Source organism: Platichthys flesus, chromosome 11 (assembly GCF_949316205.1).
Source record: "Platichthys flesus chromosome 11, fPlaFle2.1, whole genome shotgun sequence".
NCBI classification, from domain to species: Eukaryota; Metazoa; Chordata; class Actinopteri; order Pleuronectiformes; family Pleuronectidae; genus Platichthys; species Platichthys flesus.
In genome coordinates, this window is record NC_084955.1 from 417,111 (window position 1) to 438,188 (window position 21,078).

Sequence of the window (21,078 nt, forward strand, 5' to 3'; positions counted from 1 at the left end):
CGCCGACATGCTGGTTGGAGGACAACCACACCTCAGCCACAGAAACCCAATTGTATATATATCTATGTGTGTAAAATATATCTAACACAGTGAATATAAAGTATACGAGTATACTTAATGTACATATTCAAGCAACATTTACAACTAAACAATGTCAGTTTGTTCCAAAAATCATCTCATTAACTGTTTTTGTGTATGAATTAAAATGCTATTGACCAGTCTGAAAATACAAACAATACAAATGACTTGCTTTTCTTTGCAATTAATTATATATATATATATAAACACTACAAACATTTTAATAGTGACCACACAGCAGAGATACATTTTATACCAAAAAAGAGTTTTATGATAAAGTTCAGTCTAGCTTCTCAGTTGAGAGTCAGGAACCAGACCCACACACACAGAGCACTGCATCTATTTATACATTCACATTGTTACATTCCAAGTTTAAACCTATGACATCTTTACTTACATTAGTTTAACATAGTGTGAGCGGGAAGGCAGCACAGGGGGAATACAGAATACAACAGATATAATTGATAGCAAAGAAGACAAGTGACTGCATTCAAATTCTGCTGGGCTTCTGAGCTTTGGCAGATGTCAGGAATCTGATTGTAAAAAAAGGTTTGCATTTGTGGTGCAGATTGTTGGGGGTAGGTATCAGGAGCAGCAGAAAATAAATTAACAGTTGAAGTAATCCAAATGTTCAACCATAGCGTACTTTATTTCCCTTCAAACAAATAACAAATTAGGTGACATAATGTAAATCTGAGGCAATGGACAAATAATGTCTGACTTGTTTCTCAGGTTGTTAGCGTTGTAAACATTTAATCCAGCACAGGGATCAGTTTGCATCAACTCTGCATTTACCCACAATGCTGTTGTCCCTCTGAGCTTTGTACTCATGCTCTAATTTCCACACATAGCTACTTTTTAAAATCTGTAGAGTTCACACATTACAGACTTGATAAAAAATGTTTTAAACTCAATTGATGTTGACTCATGCTTTTGCTATCCGAGCAATACAAATGCTCCAAAGCTTCACTTGGTAGCCTTCATGTGTACTCTGATGCATTGTTAAAATATAGTGTATGAGTACTTCTACCCACCAGTGTCCAAGGTTTTCTAATGATAGTGGGAAAAAAATGAAAATTAAAGGATAAGCCAATATAAAGTGTCTGAGTGAGGAGTTTGGTCAACATGTGTGCCTTATAAATTTGTCTTTGTCACCCTGCTTCTCCACTCATTTTTCAGGTTAATATGTCACATGTCTGTATACAGTGGGCTCCAAACAATGGACCCCAAAATATAAAGATTCTTGAAAAATCATAACCAATCACTGAATTTTAAACAAAAGTTAAAGCACAAGAATACAGCTAGAATGAAAGGCAGAGCATATATATTTTCAATTGAAATAATGATGTCCTAGCTCAAGGATGGGGAACCTTTTATCTATCAAGGGCCATTTTATTTTTCATAACATCCTTCAAGGGTATACTAAATTATTATTTTTCATAACAAATAGATCACATCAGGGTTCCTGACTAACTTTTTACATTGGTTGCAAGTGCGCGCAACCAATTTTTGGAATCCAATAATACACCTATTAAACATTTTCTTGACTGATCATGCAGTAGCACAATCATGCAAGCAGGCTACACCCTTTCACAGAGCAATTAACTTAATTCTTAAGGATATTCAGTTTGACATTTCAATTAAAATAAAAAATTAAAAATTTTTCCTTACTCTTGCTGAGGGTTAAGGACAGAGGATGTCACACCCTGTTAAAGCCCTATGAGATGAATTGTAATTTGTGAATATGGGCTATACAAATAAAATTTGATTGATTGATTGATTGATTGAAAAAATATGAAACTATCCTAAATACATACTTTAAAACATAAGATAAACCACACATAACCAAAACAATAAATAAAATGGACTCTCTGGCTCTGTTAACAAAAATGGCTTTGAAGAAATAATTGGCACCGGATACAGTACCAGTCAAAAGTTTGGACACACCTTCTACCCTGTTCTTCCTCAGTAGTGGTGTCTACTTTGCAGCAATTTGACCATGAAGGCCTGATTCACGCAGTCTCCCCTGGACAGCTGATGTTGAGGTGTGTCTGCTACTTGAACTCTATTAAGCATTTATGATGCTTCTGATCTGACGTGCTGTTCATTTGTGGTTTCTGAGGCTGGTAACTCTAATGAACTTATCCTCGGCAGCAGAGGTAATTCTTGGTCTTCCTGTCCTGGGGCGCTCCTTATGAGAGCCAGTTTTATCATAGCGTTTGATGGTTTTCGCGAATGAACTTGAGGATACATTCAAAGTTCTTTAAGTTTTCCTGATTTACTGACCTTCCTGTATTAAAGTAATGATGGACTGTCGTTTCTCTCTAGTTAGTTGAGTGGTTCTTGCCATAATATGGATTAGAACTGTAGTCGAATAGGCCTATTTACTGTATAGAGCTGTGCTGCCTCTGCACAACACAACTGATGGTCTCAAACACATTAAGGCAAGAAATTCCACAAATTAACACTTGACAAGGCAAACCTGTTAATTGTAAACGATTTCAGGTGACGAACATATATAAATATAAAACATATTCTCGTTTGTTTAACACTTTTTTGTTTACCACATAATTCCATGTGTTCCTTCGTAGTTTTGATGTCTTCAATATTAATTATCAATGTAGAAAGAAAGAAAAATAAAGAAAAACCATTAGTGAGAAGGTGTGTTCAAATTGACTGGTAATGTATGTTACCAATTCGGTAAACGTTTAAGTTAGTATTCCATCATTTCACCTAGGATTGTGTGTGTTTGTGTGTGAGTCTACATGTCTCGTGAACTCTGGATCAAATTTGTATCGTCAGGCTCCCCACTCTTTTCCTGGCTGGTTGTTTAAAGCCCCTACAAGGAGTATTAAATTGCTATGAAATGGTATAATTTGAATAAGTCTGCCTCTTTATGACCTACAACAGCAAATGAGACAATCACAGAGAAAATAGTTTTCTCAAACAGGGGTCTCAAACTCATTTTAGTTATGGGGCCGCATACTGACCACTTTGAGCTCAAGAGGGCCAGACCAGCAAAATCATGGCATAATGGCTTCGTGCCCCCCGTTTTTTTTTTCACCGCCGCCGCCAAGCCCCTCTGCCCTGGACGATGTCGCATCGCTCAGGGTGGCGGCACACCCACACATTTGCCGCACCTGGTATTTCATGCTGGCCTGATATGATGCTGATTTAACAAATTAACTTGAACGTGAGTTCATTGTTCGCCAAAAATATTCACGACATGCACAACACTGTACAGGGCGCCAGTGCCAATCCCTGGCTACGGCGATGGACCGATTTGTTTACTGTACCACCGTTAAAGAGATGCTGACGTCTAAACATTAGTTCAGCCTCACATTTCCCCCTCCCGGTCTCGCGCCCCACCTGTTATGCCTCTGAACCCCACCAGTTTGAGAATCACTGGCATAGAGTGAGACGGCAGTTTGACTTTTTTCATTTTTTATTTCAAATTTATTTGTATTATTTTTTATTTAGAGCATGTATCCGGCGGGCCGAGCTGGACCCCCTAGCGGGCCGTATCCGGCCGGCGGTATGTTTGACACCCCTGCTATAAACAATTAGACCTAACAAGGGCAGAGGAGGAGTTGTGTGCGTTAACATGAACAACAGCTTGTGCATTGCTGTTGCACAAGCAACACTGCTGTCCAGACCTATATCCCCTCATGGCAAGGTGCCAAACATTATTTTTACATGGGACTTCATAATAACAGTATACATTCACCAACAAGCTTCGTCTCAGGGAGCACTTGAAAGGCTGCATGACGTCATCAAAAACAGCAAACAGCATGATCATAGTAACAATGGAATTAGATCGTGCAGATCTAAAATTGAGTGGGCATCACAAAAGCGCTATAAAAAATAAAGACCATTTACCGAAATTAAAATTTCCATGTAGCAGCTTTAAATTACATTCCTGATTAAGGAGTCTTTGTTTTAGTTCTTAGTGTTCATGCCACATTCATTAGGAGACAGTGAATTAGTAATTAGTTAAATACATTTCTACACAGTTCCATAAGGGTTAGGAAAAATAATTTGTTTAACCTTATACTGTTTTTGCTAAAAGTGCAATAAACTATTTTGTTGTTGATAAAATCTTCCTAACTTAGGTTACAGTGTCAGTTTCAGTCAGTCCATCTTATCCATCTTGTCACTGGTGTTCTCAGTCTGTGTCTCTTAGTACTTTAGAGTGCAGATGCTGTTGCATGCATTCCTCAGACTGCAACAGCAGATTATCTCTTTAAAAGTTTTCCTCATCTCCTGACTTCTGAAGGCATAAATGAGGGGGTCAATCACAGAATTGCACATGATAAGGATGAGGTACATGTTGAAGTGGGACATGAAGCACACACAGTAGATGTTGCGCGGACAGGAGATCATTAGGATAAGGTGGAGAAAGAAGGGTGCCCAGCAGACAATGAAGATCCCCAACAGTATGGTCAGTGTGATGGCCCCCTTCATGCTGGCTCGCTGGTGGATGGAGTTGTAGCCAGGCAGTGCGGCGATGCGCTTCGCGTGCGAGCGGGCCAGCATAAACATGTGGCTGTAGAGGGAGGCCATGATGAGTAGCATTGCGAAGAACATGGAGACCAGGCAGACGATGACGGGGGTGGAGTCTGAGTAGATAATGAAGATGATACCACAGCCCGTGCAGAAGGTCCATATTCCCCCGATGATGCAGCCAGCTCTCTTCACTGTCATTATGTTGTGGTACCTCAGTGCATAGAAGATAGTGATGTACCTGCAGATATTAACATTGATATTGATAATATTGATTTCTGATGTGACCTTTAATTTACTAGCATCCTTAACAAGCCACTGAAGAATTACAGAAATTTGCTTTTAATTATTGTTTTTGGGCACCTTTTTGCAGAAATATCTCAAATTCTATAACACCTGTCAGATATAGAAAGCAGCAACCTTCTCTGTCATGGTTAAATTAAGAAGTGAATCTCTCAGTAGACATTGCACCTGGATGACCCGCAATTTTCTCTTATTAAACTCAGACAAAACAGAGGTTATAATACTTGGCCCCAAACACCTTAGAGATGCATTATCTAATGATATAGCTGCGCTAGACGACATTGCCCTTGCTTCAAATGAAACAGTCAGGAACTTGGGAGTGATCTTCGATCCTGATTTATCCTTTAATAGTCACTTAAAACAAATTTCTAGGACCGCTTTTTTCCACTTGCGTAATATTTCAAAAATTAGACATGTCCTTTCACAAAAAGATGCAGAAAAACTAGTCCACGCCTTTGTTACATCGAAACTGGACTATTGTAATTCATTATTATCAGGCTCCAGCAGGAAGTCGTTAAAGACTCTACAGCTTGTCCAAAATGCTGCAGCACGTGTCCTGACGAGAACAAAGAGAAGAGAGCACATTTCTCCAATATTAGCAACGCTACACTGGCTTCCAGTTAAATCTAGAATAGAATTTAAAATTCTCCTCCTCACCTTCAAGGCCCTTAATAATATAGCGCCTTTATACCTTAAAGAGCTGTTAATACCTTATAAACCCACTAGAGCACTCCGCTCCCAGAATTCAAGCCTACTTGTCGTCCCTAAATTCTCTAAAAGTAGAGTAGGAGCCAGAGCTTTTAGCCATCAAGCCCCTCGGCTGTGGAATAATCTACCACTTTCAGTTCGGGAGGCAGTCACCATCTGTTCGTTTAAAAGTAGGCTCAAAACCTTTCTTTTTGATAAAGCTTATAGTTAGAGCTAATTAGTGCGCCAGAACGTTACTTGTTCTATTTTATGACACATGACACACGGAGCTTCTCTTTCCAGCTTCTCCTTCCTCTTCTCCATCCCTATCCCCCTTCCCCGGAATCCCTTTGCTTTATCACCCGCAGATCCAGGGCCTCTGTGGCCGCACCATGGATTACGGTTTGTGGATCGCGCACCGGGGGTCGCGGTGTTGGATCCAGTGTGGCGGATTCTGAGTCATGTGGGCTGATCGTGGTGCTGGTGGCGGACCCTGTGTCGCGTTGGCATTGGGCACGGGCGGTGGACCAGGACCGCAGTGGTGGCTTGTGATGGGTCCTCCTGGTGGGCGGCGGTGGACGGTGACTGAGGACTGAAGTGGCGTCTGGTCTGGATGGTGGATCGTGGTCTAGATGGTTGCTGAGCATGGACTGTGCTTCATCAATGCTGCTAGAGACTTTGATTATTGATGATGTTCTCCTGCACGTGGCATCTATTGCACTTCTGTCCGTCCTGGGAGAGGGATCCCTCACATGTGGCTCTCTCTGAGGTTTCTACATATTTTTACCCTGTTAAAAGGGTTTTTTGTAGTTTTTCCTTACTCTTGCTGAGGGTTAAGGACAGAGGATGTCACACCCTGTTAAAGCCCTATGAGATGAATTGTAATTTGTGAATATGGGCTATACAAATAAAATTTGATTGATTGATTGATTGCACGAAGGCTAAGCAAAAATGGAAGAACAACAAAGACAGTGTTTCACATGCCTCTCTATAAAACCTGATGCCTATCAGTGTACTTTTAAAGAGGCAAGGATGAATCTTTTCTCAAGCCAAATAGGGTCATAATCCCAGAAATATTTTAAAACTGTAACTGTAAAAGCAATCAAATCAAATCCCAATCTGGCTTCCGTTCTCTACATAGCACAGAACACTGCTCTAGTTAATGACACCAAGGACTTATTGCTTGCAGCACACACAGGCTGTTTCTTAATTTTAATTATTTTATCCTCAATGACTTCAGCTCTGCCTTTGATACAGTAGATGATATACAGCTGTATATCCCCCTACAGTCTGGCTAAACTGATGCGTCTTGCATTGTGTCCTGCCTTGCTGACGAGAGAAATTGGATGACTCAAAACTTTTGGCAGTTAAATTACTCCAAATCGGATATTCATCATAATTACCCTTGCTGGCAGTATCTCCTGGGTGACTTATCTATATGATTCTGGTTTGTTACTTGATACTCACGTGACCAAAGTGGTGCAGTCCTGCTTTTTCCAACTGAGAGAATTAGAGAAGATCAGTTCTTTCCTGTCCTCTACAGACAAGAAAATGTCATGGACGCCAATATTTCTTCCAGTCTTGAATATTGCAATGCAGTTTATTCTGATATTAGTAAGCAAAAAATTGAAAGAGGCTGTTGCTAAGCTATTGGGCACTAAGAGAAGCGGTTACATTACGCCAGCGCTTACACTGAACGCTTCCTGAGATCCTCCAACAGGGCCCTGCTAACAGTTTCCAAAATCTCCACTGGGCACTAAAGGCCTTTGCTCAGGTAACCTAAAATCCTCTTTTTAATATCTTCTTAAGACTCACTTTTAGTGGATGGCTGAATGTTAACAGTTGGTGTTTGTCTTTCATTTTAGTTTATCTTATCTTGCTTCTTATGCTAAAATTTTATTTTTTGATTCTTGAAATTCTGCTATATTGTAAATAATAATATATAAGTAAAAGTTATTATCATTATAATAAGCTGTAGTCACTGCAGATAAAATGTTTAGAAGATGTTCAATAACATTGAATGTACATTTCGGACAGGAAACCAAAAACAAGGGTTGCTACTCTTCCAAAATAGACATAAAGATACATGATTGGCACAGCTGATTATTCAGGTGGAGCTGGCCAAAGGGGTGCAATGATAACCCGTCATACATGCAACCAGGATTTCCTCTGCCTCTCCACATTCTCAGAGATACACTGCTCAAAAAAATTAAAGGAACAGTTTGAAAACACATCAGATCTCATTGTGAAAAAAAAAGCATGTTGGATATTTATACTGCTATGGACAGTTTAATGTCTTAGGAGCAAAAGGATGCCACATCTTTGATGGAAATAAAAGTTTTCAGCCTACAGAGGGCTACATTTTATAGACACCCCGAAAATCCTAGTGAAAAAGTGATGTGGCAAGCTTGTCCATTTTGCCAAAATTAAATTTCTGCAACTTAAAATGCTTCTCAATATCTTGTGTGGCCCCCACGTGCTTGTATGCATGCTTGACAACGTCGCGGCATCATCCTAATGAGACAATGGATGGTGTTTTGTGGGATGTCCTCCCAGATCTGTCTAAGGGCATCAGTGAGCTCCTGTAAAGTCTGAGGAGCAACCTGGCGGCGTCTAATGTACCAAAACATAATGTCCCAGAGGTGTTCTATCCGGTTTAGGTCAGGCGATCGTGGGGGCCATTCAATTGCATCAATTTCTTCATCCTCCAGGTACTGCATGCATACCCTTGCCACATGAGGCCGGCATTACCATGCATCACGAGGAACCCAGGACCTACTGCACCAGCATAGGGTCTGACCATGGGTTCAAGGATTTCATCCCGATACCTAATGGCAGTAAGACTGCCGTTCTCTAGCCTGTAGAGGTCTGTGCGTCCCTCCATGGATATGCCTCCCCAGACCATCACTGACCCACCACCAAACCGGTCATGCTGAACGATTTTGCAGGCAGCATAGCGTTCTCCTTGGCTTCTCCAGACCCTTTCACGTCTATCACAGGTGCTCAGGGTGAACCTGCTCTCATCTGTGAAAAGCACAGGGTGCCAGTGGCGGACATGCCAATTCTGGTGTTCTATAGCAAATGCCAATCGAGCTCCACGGTGCTGGGCAGTGAGCACAGGGCACACTACAGGACGTCGTGCCTTAAGGCCACCCTCATGAAGTCTGTTTCTGACTGTTTGGGCAAAGACATTCACACCAGTGGCCTGCTGGAGGTCCTTCTGTAGGGCTCGGGCAGTGCTCAACCTGTTCCTCCTTGCACAAAGCAGCAGATATCGGTCCTGCTGATGGGTTGAGGACCTTCTACAGCCCTGTCCAGCTCTCCTAGAGTAACTGCCTGTCTCCTGGGATCTCCTCCATGTCCTGGAAATTATGCTGGTAGACACATCAAATCTCCTTGCAACGGCACGCATGGATGTGCCATCCTGGAGGAGTTGGACAATCTGTGCAACTTCTTTAGGGTTAAGAAATCGCCTCATGCTCCCAGTAGAGATAATGACTCTAGCTAAAGCCAACACTAATGGAAAACCAGTCGAAGTGATCAAGAGGGAGAAACTTGAAATGGCCAACACATGCAAAACCACTCCTTTTTTGGGGGTTGTCTCATTGTTGCCCCTCTAGTGCACCTGTTGTTAATTCCATCAACACCAAGGCAGCTGAAACTGATTAACAACCCCCTCTGCTACTTAACTGACCAGATAATTATCAAAGAAGTGCAATTGAATTCATGCCATACCCTGATAAAAAAGTGTTCCTTTAATTTTTTTGAGCAGTGTACATGCTTATCTTCAGGAGATATCACAGACCATTAATCCAATGGATTTCAATCTGATAAAATCTCTACACTGTTCAAAGACAAAGACAGTTTAATTTAGAATCTTGAGGCCTGAGATATTCATCTTACGTGCATTATATATTTACCATTTGTGCTTTGAGTGTTCATCAAGACTAGAAATAGCACTTTAGAAAAACAAACCATTTACCATTTCCATCAATGATTCCCTACAACCTATACTTGCTGAATTCACCATCTCCTTTACATTTGACTTCACTTTTTACTCCTCCTTCAAATATCTCTCATGTAGGTTTTTTTGCTTTTTTTTTCAAATAAACAAATCAACAGCCTGCTGATCTGAAGAATTTTGCATCAAGTTTTTGTATTGTTTATCTTTTATTTTACTTTTTATTGTCGAATCACCAATGCCAGTTTTTTCTACAGTTTGTATTAAGAAGTGAAGCATAAAAATGAATTAATCATCCCTGGTCAAGAAGCCAACCTGTTACTTATATGCGGACTGCAAGCCTGCACCATATCTCTTTAAGAGTCGAGAGAGGCGCAGACGAGCCCTCACTCACATCAAGTTGAGACCCCCAGCAAAACTCCCTGCTGAAAAACTGAGGTTATCTCAAAAACACACCATCTAGACCCGATGTGATGTTACCAGCCACTGAACCATGGCCTGAGTTCCAGCCAAGAAGGTCACAGCAGCACTCATTCAACTAGGCTCCGTCCAATCATCTGATTCTGCACTAATGATTGGGTTGATGTTGTTACCAGAAGGATAATCTCTAAATTTACTTTCATAGTTGATGGTAACGTTATCACACTTTAACGTATTGTTTTTCACCGTCATCCAAATTATCACCTTTCTATTCTATTGATACAGATACATTTAGCATATTTCTTGTTTTGTTGTCCTTGTTAAAATTCCATTCCCAGTAGATATTAGTAAGTCAATGTCATACTTACGTATCTGCTTGTTGCCGTGTTATTTTACATTGATAACGGATATCCGGTGAATCGTGAATTTATGACTGATCATTCATTAAATTTATATCATCATAACATTTTATTTGTAATGCCCATATTAGGGTTGTCAAAAAAATCAATACTGACATATTAATCAATTGTCACAAAGGCCCAATCCCATTTCACCCCTTAGCCCTTCCTCCTCATTTTGTACATTAACGTGTAGTGGTAGTCTTTCCCAATACCTGTTTGGATGGAGGGGTAGGCCAAGGCATATGGCTTTATACTCCTCCAAACAGAGATTTTTCCGACCCGGACTTCAAACGGAGGGGTACACAGAATGCCTTGCGAATCACCGGCAAGCTGGGAGAAAGACCCGCAAGGATTTTAAAACTACGATATTGTTTGTGATATCTTTGTTTAAAATCATTTTAATATATAATTCCTTTTTTCACAATAACCCCCAAAAAATTGCCTTCAAGCGCTATAGCATTACCAAGATTAGGATGCAAGTGATCTTTTTTTTGCATGATAATCCCGAATTTTACATAATGTCATGTCGCATTGCCCCTCTTTGAAGACACACGATGCACTTGATTGAACCCGTGTATGGCAGTGATGTTACTGAATTACTTCTCAAATTACAAAGCAACGTGGCAGGGTTGCCTACAGACCACTTGCTAGCAGCCTGAAGCAGTGTGCTTTTGATGATTCATAATGCAGAGCATCCAAACCTTTCAATTTGCAATGTTATTGATTCACCCGCAATAGCACAGATGATATTTGAATATTAAAGGTAGGGTCAAGGGGTGAAATAGGATTGGGCAAAAACTTCACACAGCACTGCTGAGCTTTTGTCACCACTATAAAACGTAACATGGCAAGTGGTGCTGCTGAAGGACATGTTGACTAGTTTTAATTGAAAATGAAAAAAGCTAGAGTGCCATTTGAAGGCATTTTGCCTACAAGGCAAACGACCACGAAAAGGCTAATAATGTTGATAAGCAAACAATGCGACAAAGTGGTGGCGACCAAGTACAAAAAATTTGGATTTTTCTTACCCATCTAATCAACACTTCCCTGTCAACTGGCTGCTTCCCTAATTCTCTGAAGGAGGCAAGAGTAAATCCTCTCCGGAAGAAACCCACTCTGGACCCGTCTGAAGTAAATAACTACAGACCTGTCTCTCTCCTTCCCTTTGTTTCCAAAATTCTTGAGCGTGCTATCTTTAATCAACTTTCCTCCTATCTTAACCACAATAATCTTCTTGACCCTCACCAGTCTGGTTTCAAGGCAGGTCACTCAACTGAGACTGCCCTCCTTGCTGTCTCTCAGCAGCTTCACACTGTTAGAGCAGCCTCTCTCTCCTCTGTCCTCATCCTTCTAGACCCCTCTGCTGCATTCGACACAGTGAACCACCAGATCCTTATTTCCTCCCTTCAGGACCTCAGTGTCTCAGACTCTGCTCTCTCCCTGCTCTCTTCCTACCTCAATGGACCTAGGTCCTCTCCTCTTCTCTTTGTACACCAACTCCCTCGACTCTGTCATTCACTCACACGGCTTTTCCTACCATAGCTATGCCGATGACACCCAACTAATCCTGTCTTTTCCCCGATCAGAAACACAGGTAGCAGCACGAATCACTGCCTGTCTGACCGACATCTCTCAGTGGATGTCTCAACACCACCTGAAGATTAACCTTGACAAAACTGAACTTCTTTTCCTTCCAGGGAAAGACTCTCCCATCCACGACCTGACTATTAACTTTGACAACTCTGTGTTAACCCCCACTCAGACGGCTAAGAACCTGGGCGTAACACTCGACAGCCAACTCTCCCTTACTGCCAACATTTCTGCAACAACACGGTCCTGTAGATTCATGCTGTACAACATCAGGAGAATACTCGCTCCTGGCAGGTCTACCTGCTACTGCCATCCGACCTTTGCAGCTCATCCAGAATGCAGCAGCTCGACTGTTTTTTAACCAACCTAAATTCACTCACACTACTCCTCTCCTCCGCTCCCTTCACTGGTTACCAGTGGCTGCTCGCATCCGGTTCAAAACACTAGTACTTGCGTACCATGCTGTGAACGGATCCGGTCCAGTCTACATCCAGGACATGGTCAAACGTTACACCTCACCCCGTTCACTCCGCTCTGCTTCGGCCAATCAGCTCGTTGCTCCCTCACTGCGAGCTAAACACCCATCAAAAACACGACTGTTTTCCGTCCTGGCTCCTAAATGGTGGAATGAGCTCCCCATTGACATCCGGACATCAGAAAGTCTACACATCTTCCGCCGAAAACTAAAAACATACCTCTTCCGACTTTACCTTGAATAAAAAAAAAAAAAAAAAAAAACTAACAACTTTTTGAAACTAACACTTTAGTAGCACTTAAATGGCACTTACTTATAGCACTTTGTAGTTTTGCTTTATTTGAAGAAATTGTATTTTCTTGATTCTTGTCGTCCTTGGTATGTACCCTCGGGTTAGAATGCACTTATTGTAAGTCGCTTTGGATAAAAGCGTCAGCTAAATGAAATGTAATGTAATGTAATGTAATGATAAGCCTCATAAAGACCATCTAATTATGAAATTTGAAAAGTAAAGCTCCCCATTCAAAAACATTGAATTCACTTACAGTTATTCCAAACATTAAACTGGCTGATGGCACATGTTAACGCAGAGGTGTCCAAACTGCCATTTTTAATTGGCCCGTATCAAAGTCTAAATATATAATCAACTATGGCCCACTGTATTGCACTTCTTAGTTTAAACACTAGGTGGCTCCAAACTTTGGACACCCCAGTGTTAACGTTAGCCGTTTAACTATAATCAATTAGGCTATCACCACAATAGCAGTCGTTTAAGTTATCATTAAGCTAGCGGATAGCAGCTATGGCTAATAATAAAACAACTAAAGTTAATGTGGAAGCTAGGCCTCAAACTTTATCAATCCTGATCGTCTGTAACATTTATGGACATTGTTAATTTAACCAAATAACTTAATTGTTTGTGTCTTAAAGTGTCATGATTCTCTCAAAGTCCCTGATTGAAGCTGAGAAGAGATGACCACCAACTGGACAAAAACAGTGATGTTGATGATATTGTTCAAAACTTTAGTAGAAAAATTTGACATTTTTTGTAATTTTCCCCGTCATATCGAAAATTTGTATTTTCTTGAGTCTTGGTATCCAGTTTGAAATCGTGAGAACCCAAGCCTATATTAATTATTCCCAATTTGGCTTATTTGGCTTAACAAGGTTAACTTGTAGAAAGTTAGTCATTTTTGATTGAATGTTCAAATTTGGCATGATTTTGGGCGTTTTCACAAATACAGGTATATTGTACTTTACATGTACAACAAAGGTCCTTCCCTGAACAGATACATATGATTATATTTAATAATAGTCAAAGCACCCTCTAGCTGTAAAGGAATTGTCATGTCTTACATTTTGGTGTCCTGCGACTAGCCCGATTACCTGATACATGTGAAACTTGGTCGGAAGAGACTAACGAGTTCATCTACAGAGACCTTGTTTACTACTTTTACTTCCTCTAGAATAAGTTTGATTGTCTTTTGGTGGTCCGCCAGGGCAGTGACCGACTCCGGCGGGGCTGAGCACATTCCCAATCCATTTATTCACTGTAAACAATTATCCAGGTGCTCATGCAGCGCCTCGGTTCAGTTCAGTCTTTATTATTCTGTCTGAAATTTTGCAGCATGTATAATTTAAAATGTTTACTTTTTACTTTTGTACTTACGAACATTTCAGAGCCTGTACTTAGATACTTTTTATTGAGTAAAGGACTTGTATTTGTAAATCTACAATTTTTTACTTTTGACACATCTTGACCTTCAATAGTTTAACTTTATCTGTTCAACCATCTATGTTATCTGTACCCGTACTAGGAAGTTGTCTGGGCTTGAACCGGAAATGGGCAAAACCTTAGCAAAAGTAATTTTTTTTAGCCTAATATGGATATGGGTTGAACAGAAGTTGCTATACTTACTACTAAATTATTTACAGAACAGCAGAATTGAGCTTCAGGTCAATGTTTTTTTTTATAAGATTAACATAACTATTCAGAACAAGTTTTTTATAAACTTCATTGAATAAACTTCAGTGAATCAATGAACACATCACATTCAGTATAAATAAGTAAAATACAGGTTTTCATACTTTTTACTTAAAAAATTAAAAAATAAATTAAAACAGGGAGATGTTTGTGTGTGTGACTGATCAGAGGGAATTTTTACTACCTGTTAAAGTAAAAAAACATATTGTGTTGTGTGGCGCTGCTTGCCTAGCAGCAGTGCACTTTTTATAGGCTCTCTGTAGAGGAGGAGCTCTGTGTGTGGCTGGCCTATAATGGAATGATGTGGACACAGCTATCCAATGGGGATTTTCATTCATCACGAGTACACATTTTGCTAGGATGGTACACGTGCACAGCTGAGGAAAAAAAATGTTTGCTCCGCCTTGCTATTATTAGTTGGTGTCAGCTGCCTCAATGCGGAATGAGGTAGAAGCATGAACCTTGGCAAAATGACTGGAATTGATGTGTGTGTTTCCAAAAAACATGACCTCAATCAGCAACAAGCCAATAGTGCTCATCAATACGGCCAATTGGACCATAAAAGTCCACCATGATAGATCTTTCCTAATTTGCATGAATCGAAATATTGTAATGTGACATCTCCTTTTTGTTTTTATATCCTAGATACACATTTCTAATTTAAATTAGCAGGATTGGTTCAAAACTCGTGGCTGCTATTGGCCAGAATTGATCAACAAATTGTCCAATAGATATGTTTAAATAATAAGTTTTGCCCATAGATGCACCAAAAACTCCCAAAATTCGTAGCACATTAACCACTGTACCGAATTTCACCAAATTTGGTACGAATGCTCCTGGGCAAACTAAAGTACTGGATAGATTGGCAAAGGGGGCGTGACCCATTCAATATTTGCCTATTTTTCGGAATTTCTTCAAAATATTTTGGGTTAGAAACAGGAAAATTGGCACATTCATTGGGAATGATATAAGAGTAATGCCCAAAAAATATGACCCCAAAGGGTCTATTGCCAATGGTGGCACTAGAACATTTGACAGGCCACTTCCCTCACAGAGTGTGTATGATAAACTTAAAATGTTGCATACATTCCTAATCAAGATGTGCTTCAAAAAAGCCTTTTTAACCATAACTGTCTACCCTGATGGATTTTTTATAATTTGCATAAATAAAAAGCTGAAATGAATCAATTCCAAAACCAGTACACATATCTATTGTAATTGAGCAGGATTGGTCAAAAAAATAGCTTTTAGTCAAAACCTGTTGCCAAAGGTGGAGCTTAGCGGGGAAATTGGCCATAACTCTTTAAATATATGTCCCATCATCATGAAACTAATTAAATATATTTATATTGTTTTGGAAAATAGAAGCGATAAGCATTTTGAATTATGCACAGGGAGCAACAAAAATACCCAAAACATATACAGCAGAAAATGAAATCTAAAGTACAACATGGATCAGAGGGTGGCTGGAGGACCAGAATGATATATTTTTGCTAAAAGAACAAATACTGCAGCTTTACTATCTGTTTAAATTTATTTGTCACTCTGTGACAAATCGGGTTTAGTTCTGATAATTTGTTGTCAAATGTGCATTAAGGCTTAATTCCAATAGGATTACCTGAGAGAATGTGAAATTGATGTAACAGGTGCACTTTTGAACACACAAAACGACTCTTGCAAGTTTCCAGTGTTGTTACAAAGTGGTGTTTTGACTTTACAAAGGGAGCGGAACACACACATACGACAAAAGTTTCATTTTGTCCTGCCATCAAATCTAATTAGAAGTATAGTAAATTAGCTGCAAATGTCAACAGCATTCCCACGGGTGCCCCTAAATAATTTTTCCACATTCACACACTTTTAATATGCATTGTCCTCCGCAAACCACTGACAATTTGATTAGGGAGCATTTTGCCACATGATTCAAATATTGAATTTTACAGAAATAGTAGCAGTTGTGCATCTGAGTTCCTGGTGATTAGTGTAAAATGTCAGGATACTCTCCAAAAAGATATCTTTGTTTTAAGCAATTATTATTCAACGGGAGAACTAAAGATCCAGTTTATTATGAGCACCAGTATGCACAGTTGTTAGCTAATTACATTTCACAACCTCTATTATTAGGCAAGCTCATTTAAGTCATTTTTTTCAAATTCTTTACACATTGACTGGATTGAAAGAACAACCTTGTGCCATGTTTCAGGAAAAAGTAGAGGAATTCAGTAATGCACAGTGCTTTTCATTAAAGTTTATATTCCCCACAAAAGCTTTGGAGAGGATCTCTTGCAGAAATAATAAGAAAAAAGTAATAGTAATAGTTTGTATGCATGAACTGAAGTGACCTGGATTTTATAACAATACTAATGCCAATAATGATTAAATAACTAAATCTATACTCTATACATTAGAGTTTAAGTGCTTTCCAATTGTATTCTATAATGTTTTATATGTTCTCTCCCTCCCTCCCTGATTACCTGTCCACAGCGATGGCCAGTAAGCTGCACATCGACGCAACAACAGAGATGCAGATCATGGAGTCAAACACATTGTCCATCTGCCGAATGAAGTGGTCTTCCACCACCAGCTGTCTGTTGTTCAGAAGGTAAATGATGACGGTCTCCCAGGCATTGGACACACTCACCAGCATGTCTGCTACTGCCAAACTGCAACAACCACACAGGGTTACATCAAACTTTGATCACATTAGAATTGGACTAACAGTAAGTTCCTGTTATCTTCAACACAATTATAAACTGACTCACCTCATTGCAATAAAAGAGTATTATGTATCCATTACTACAGAACAGTGAAAACTGAGGCTCCATTGAAGCACATCACAAATTAACATAATATAACATTATATAAAATTACATAATTATCATGTTATAATATAGTTGAACAAAAGTTGCCTATGATCATATACTGTTTGAGATACATATTATTGATTCAAATTCAAACACAATTTTTTTTTATATAATCTTACACAATTTAAGTTACAGAGAAAGGTAGACAGTTAAAAAAACAGAGGGAGCAAGAGAATAATAAGGAGGAAATTAATTACGTAAAGTGAAGAGACTGTGAAACACACATAATTGGATCTCCCTTCTAAAAAATAACAAATGTCCTACAGATTTTCTGCCCCATAGAGGGCATCTTAATGTGAATTTAAAGTTGACTTAATAACCACATGTGAAAATTTAATTTTTTCACTAAAACTGCAGTTTACATGTTGCCAATGTTATCAATGTTTACATGTTGCCAAACATGTAAACATTGATAACTCAAATCTATCATCACTTGTTTTGGTGCCGATATTTGATGTGCCATGTTGAACTCACCTGCAGACAAAGAAGTACATGGGTGAGTGGAGGTTCTTGTTCTTTACTATGGCTGTGATAACGAGGATATTCTCCAGCAGGGAGATAATCCCCAGGATTAGAAAGACCTGAGGAAGAAAAAACACAATGCAACAATGAGAATAGTAAACATTAACAGATTGTGTAGCAGAAGTGTAGCAGTAGTGGTTTTCAACGTGAGAGCTGAGGTCCCCATCAGGGTCACAAGAAAAATGTAGAGGAGAAAAAGAATAAAAACATACTACTGTGGAGAGTATTATTTTTTAATTCTTCCTAAAATGTACTGGAGTGTTTTACCTTATACCTGAACTAATTTAAATTATTCAAATTGATCTGAGAAGGGAAAGGTTGCCCTTTTGTTGCACTGCTTCCAGCTAACAGACACATTGAACTTTGCAAGGTGGGATCACAGGCGATAATTGCTCGGCTATAATGGGTTACAAGTCAAAAACAAACAAAAAACAGCTGATGTGAGTACTAAAGTAATATCTGCAGCAGAAAAGCAAAAGTAATAGTAACAGTTAAAGTGCCAGTGTGTACGATTTGGGTGAAAGGGATCTACTTGCAGAAATGAATATAAAATCATCCCAGTTATATTTTCAATAGTGTGTAATCATCTAAAGTGTATGAACTGTTGTCTCCCTTACCCTAGAATTATATTTAAACACTTCAAATGCACATCGGGAGCGGATCCTCTCTGCAGATGTGATGACAAGTGTTTTACAGTCATCCAAATTAGGCAAACTAAAAACCTTTTGAGTTTTTATGACAACTGAAGGCTACCACAGGTTTTCTTTCATGTTTGGAAGAGGAGGAGGTATTCTTCCTAAATATACAACTTCACCACTAGATGAAGTTATATGTCACTAAATTTCACACACTGAATCTTTAATTGACTGAGGCATATAATATAATACATTGGTTCTCAACTGGTCTGGCTTCAGGACCCAAATCGAGGATCGAAACTTCTCAAATTTATTGAATGAAAAGATGGTGCAGTTTGAACCTGATATAGTACAGAATATCACAGTATGCCAACGCAAAAAAAAACAATTGTAATGATAAACAAAAAGGATCAGCAGGTAGTGATGCTAGACAGGGAAATATTCCATTTTACACTCAATTAGTTGCATTTTAATTAAAAAACAAAAAGGGCATCTTAAGGACACAAGAATATACAACGTACATAACAATTCAGTAACTTCAGCCTTTTTTAACAGACTCAACAGTGCTTTCATGCACAAACGAGAAATAAAAAAGTCCAGCTACTGAGAAGTAGTTTCAAAAAGACTGACTCTATTCACACTCTTTAAAAAATTACTATTGTAAGCTATTTTATTCAGTGGCTTTATTATGCAAGGTTGATGTGTAGGTCCTGTGATAAGCAGGGTGTTGGTTGGGACTCTTGTTTAGAAGGGGTTCTAACAGAAGGGGGTGCTGTCGAGAGTAAAGTTTGGAGGTGTGAAGGGAAATATTTGGGTGTGATGTCCCGATTCGATATCCATCTCTCGTATTCTTTTTTAGGCTGAGGTCTGACAGTATAAAAGAACAAAACGCTCAGCTACGCTATTAAGGAGTGTGAGAAGACGGCACTCCGCTGCATAGAAAATCCCCTTCAAAATAAAAGCACAGGATTGGAACTTGGAAATTGCTGATATGATGTAGTGCTGTAGGGCTCAGATTATTTTAAAGTATAATTCTTAAAATTAAAGTACAAAAAACATTCTGTACCATCAAAAATACAAACCTCTACAGCAATGTGGACCTGCTCGCATGCTGCAAGTTTAGAGGTACTCCTCTTGTCTGGTATCAGTGGAGGTGGCAGGGTGTAGTTTTGGTGATAGTAAGTGTATGCCCATGTGGAGTTACCCATCACTACCTCCTCCTGATAGAAAACCTCATGAGACTCATTCATCTTTACTGTGGCTCTGGTCCAGGTCACTGGTGCTCTATTTTGAAAGGCATTTTTCAAGCAGGCTGCAAAGAAACAAATATCAAAGTTATTGGCATCATAGTTCAGATAATGGTTTTCATGTGGAATATGTGATCTTAGTTTTGACTCCAAAGCTCAGATATGATGTTTTTGTCCCTCCCCACTTCATTTATCAACCAAGATCAAAACAACATAAAACCTTCACTCACTAATTACTTACAAAACTATTCCAAAGTTGACATGGTGAACTTGTGTCTTGTGCCCCTCTAGGGTCACATAAAGTGACTCTTTGGACTTGTGTGATTCTTATTATTTCCTGTTTTATTTTTTATATCACATACTTTTGGACCTCTTGGTTCTTTTGCTTGCTATCTTAGTTTTGTTGCCTCACTTTTGGGATTGTCTGACCCACCCGGATGTGTTTCTCATGTGTTTATATCCCTGCAAAATTCACAAGGGGGATGTGTATTAAGTCTCGTTTCTGTCCCTCTGGGGCAGAGGACATGTTCTACTCAAACCATGAAGGCTGAACAAAACAGTCTATGGAAAATCTACTTTTTGGGTCATCAGCTTATCCTGATATGTGAAATATAAAGCTTTTTCAACAACACACAATGAATCCTGTGATAGGTTTGCCTGAGAGTGATCCACCTGTTGGATCTTGGTTGCTCTGGAACGGAAAGACTCATTTGTTGGCTGTGTTTGTCGGAGCCTTTGATTTGGGAAAGCCTAATTACAACACTGAGACACAATCAGTCTTCAATTGAAGTCTTGGTTCTATGCAGCCCCTGATTTGGGACACAGCTTCTGTGCTCCCACTCTTCTTTGTCAAATCGTCCTTTTTTTCAATTGCTTTAATTGAGGATTATTGAGACAATATTTGATTTGTGAATATGGGCTAAACAAATCACATTTGATTGAATTTGATTGATTAATGTTTCATATAATATTTCTTAGTTTGGATGTTGTGCCTGCCTATGTGAGCACCTGCAAATTGATTGATTTACATTAATTCAATATTCTTCTCTGCACCTGCCTGCCTTCATCCTGCATACTTGGTCCCTGAAAACATTACCTTTTCAACTTGTTGACAAACAGTTGCCTATTTACACATCCTAAAGATTAGAACACAAAAAAGGTAATTACTGATAAAGTCTAGTATTCTCTTATACTCTCTTGTAGCAATGTGGTTGATTTTCACTGAGTCCTACAGTAAATATCTTTTAGCTGCCAGATGCTCAGTAAGTCTGCAAGCTGCATCGCAAAAAGTTAGAGCTTTGGACATTTTTGCAGAGAACCAAGGATAAAAGCAATGCTTTATCCTAAATATTTTTAGGGAGCACATTTATTAAGTGTGCTTAGATAAAAAAAATTAAGCCAGAGTGTT

The 21,078-nt window shown here is 39.3% G+C and overlaps 1 protein-coding gene across 1 annotated transcript; it reads right to left on the minus strand.

The window, feature by feature from the left end:
• Positions 1-332: 332 nt before the first annotated feature.
• LOC133965543 (melanocortin receptor 5-like) lies at positions 333-19,719 on the minus strand. The gene is made up of 4 exons (XM_062400151.1): positions 19,506-19,719; positions 17,741-17,847; positions 16,877-17,065; positions 333-4,822 (listed from the first exon to the last, which is right to left on the minus strand). The coding sequence occupies exons 1-4, from the start codon at positions 19,671-19,673 to the stop codon at positions 4,258-4,260; spliced, it is 1,029 nt and encodes a 342-aa protein (XP_062256135.1). The 5' UTR covers positions 19,674-19,719; the 3' UTR covers positions 333-4,257.
• Between the last annotated feature and the right edge of the window lie 1,359 nt (positions 19,720-21,078).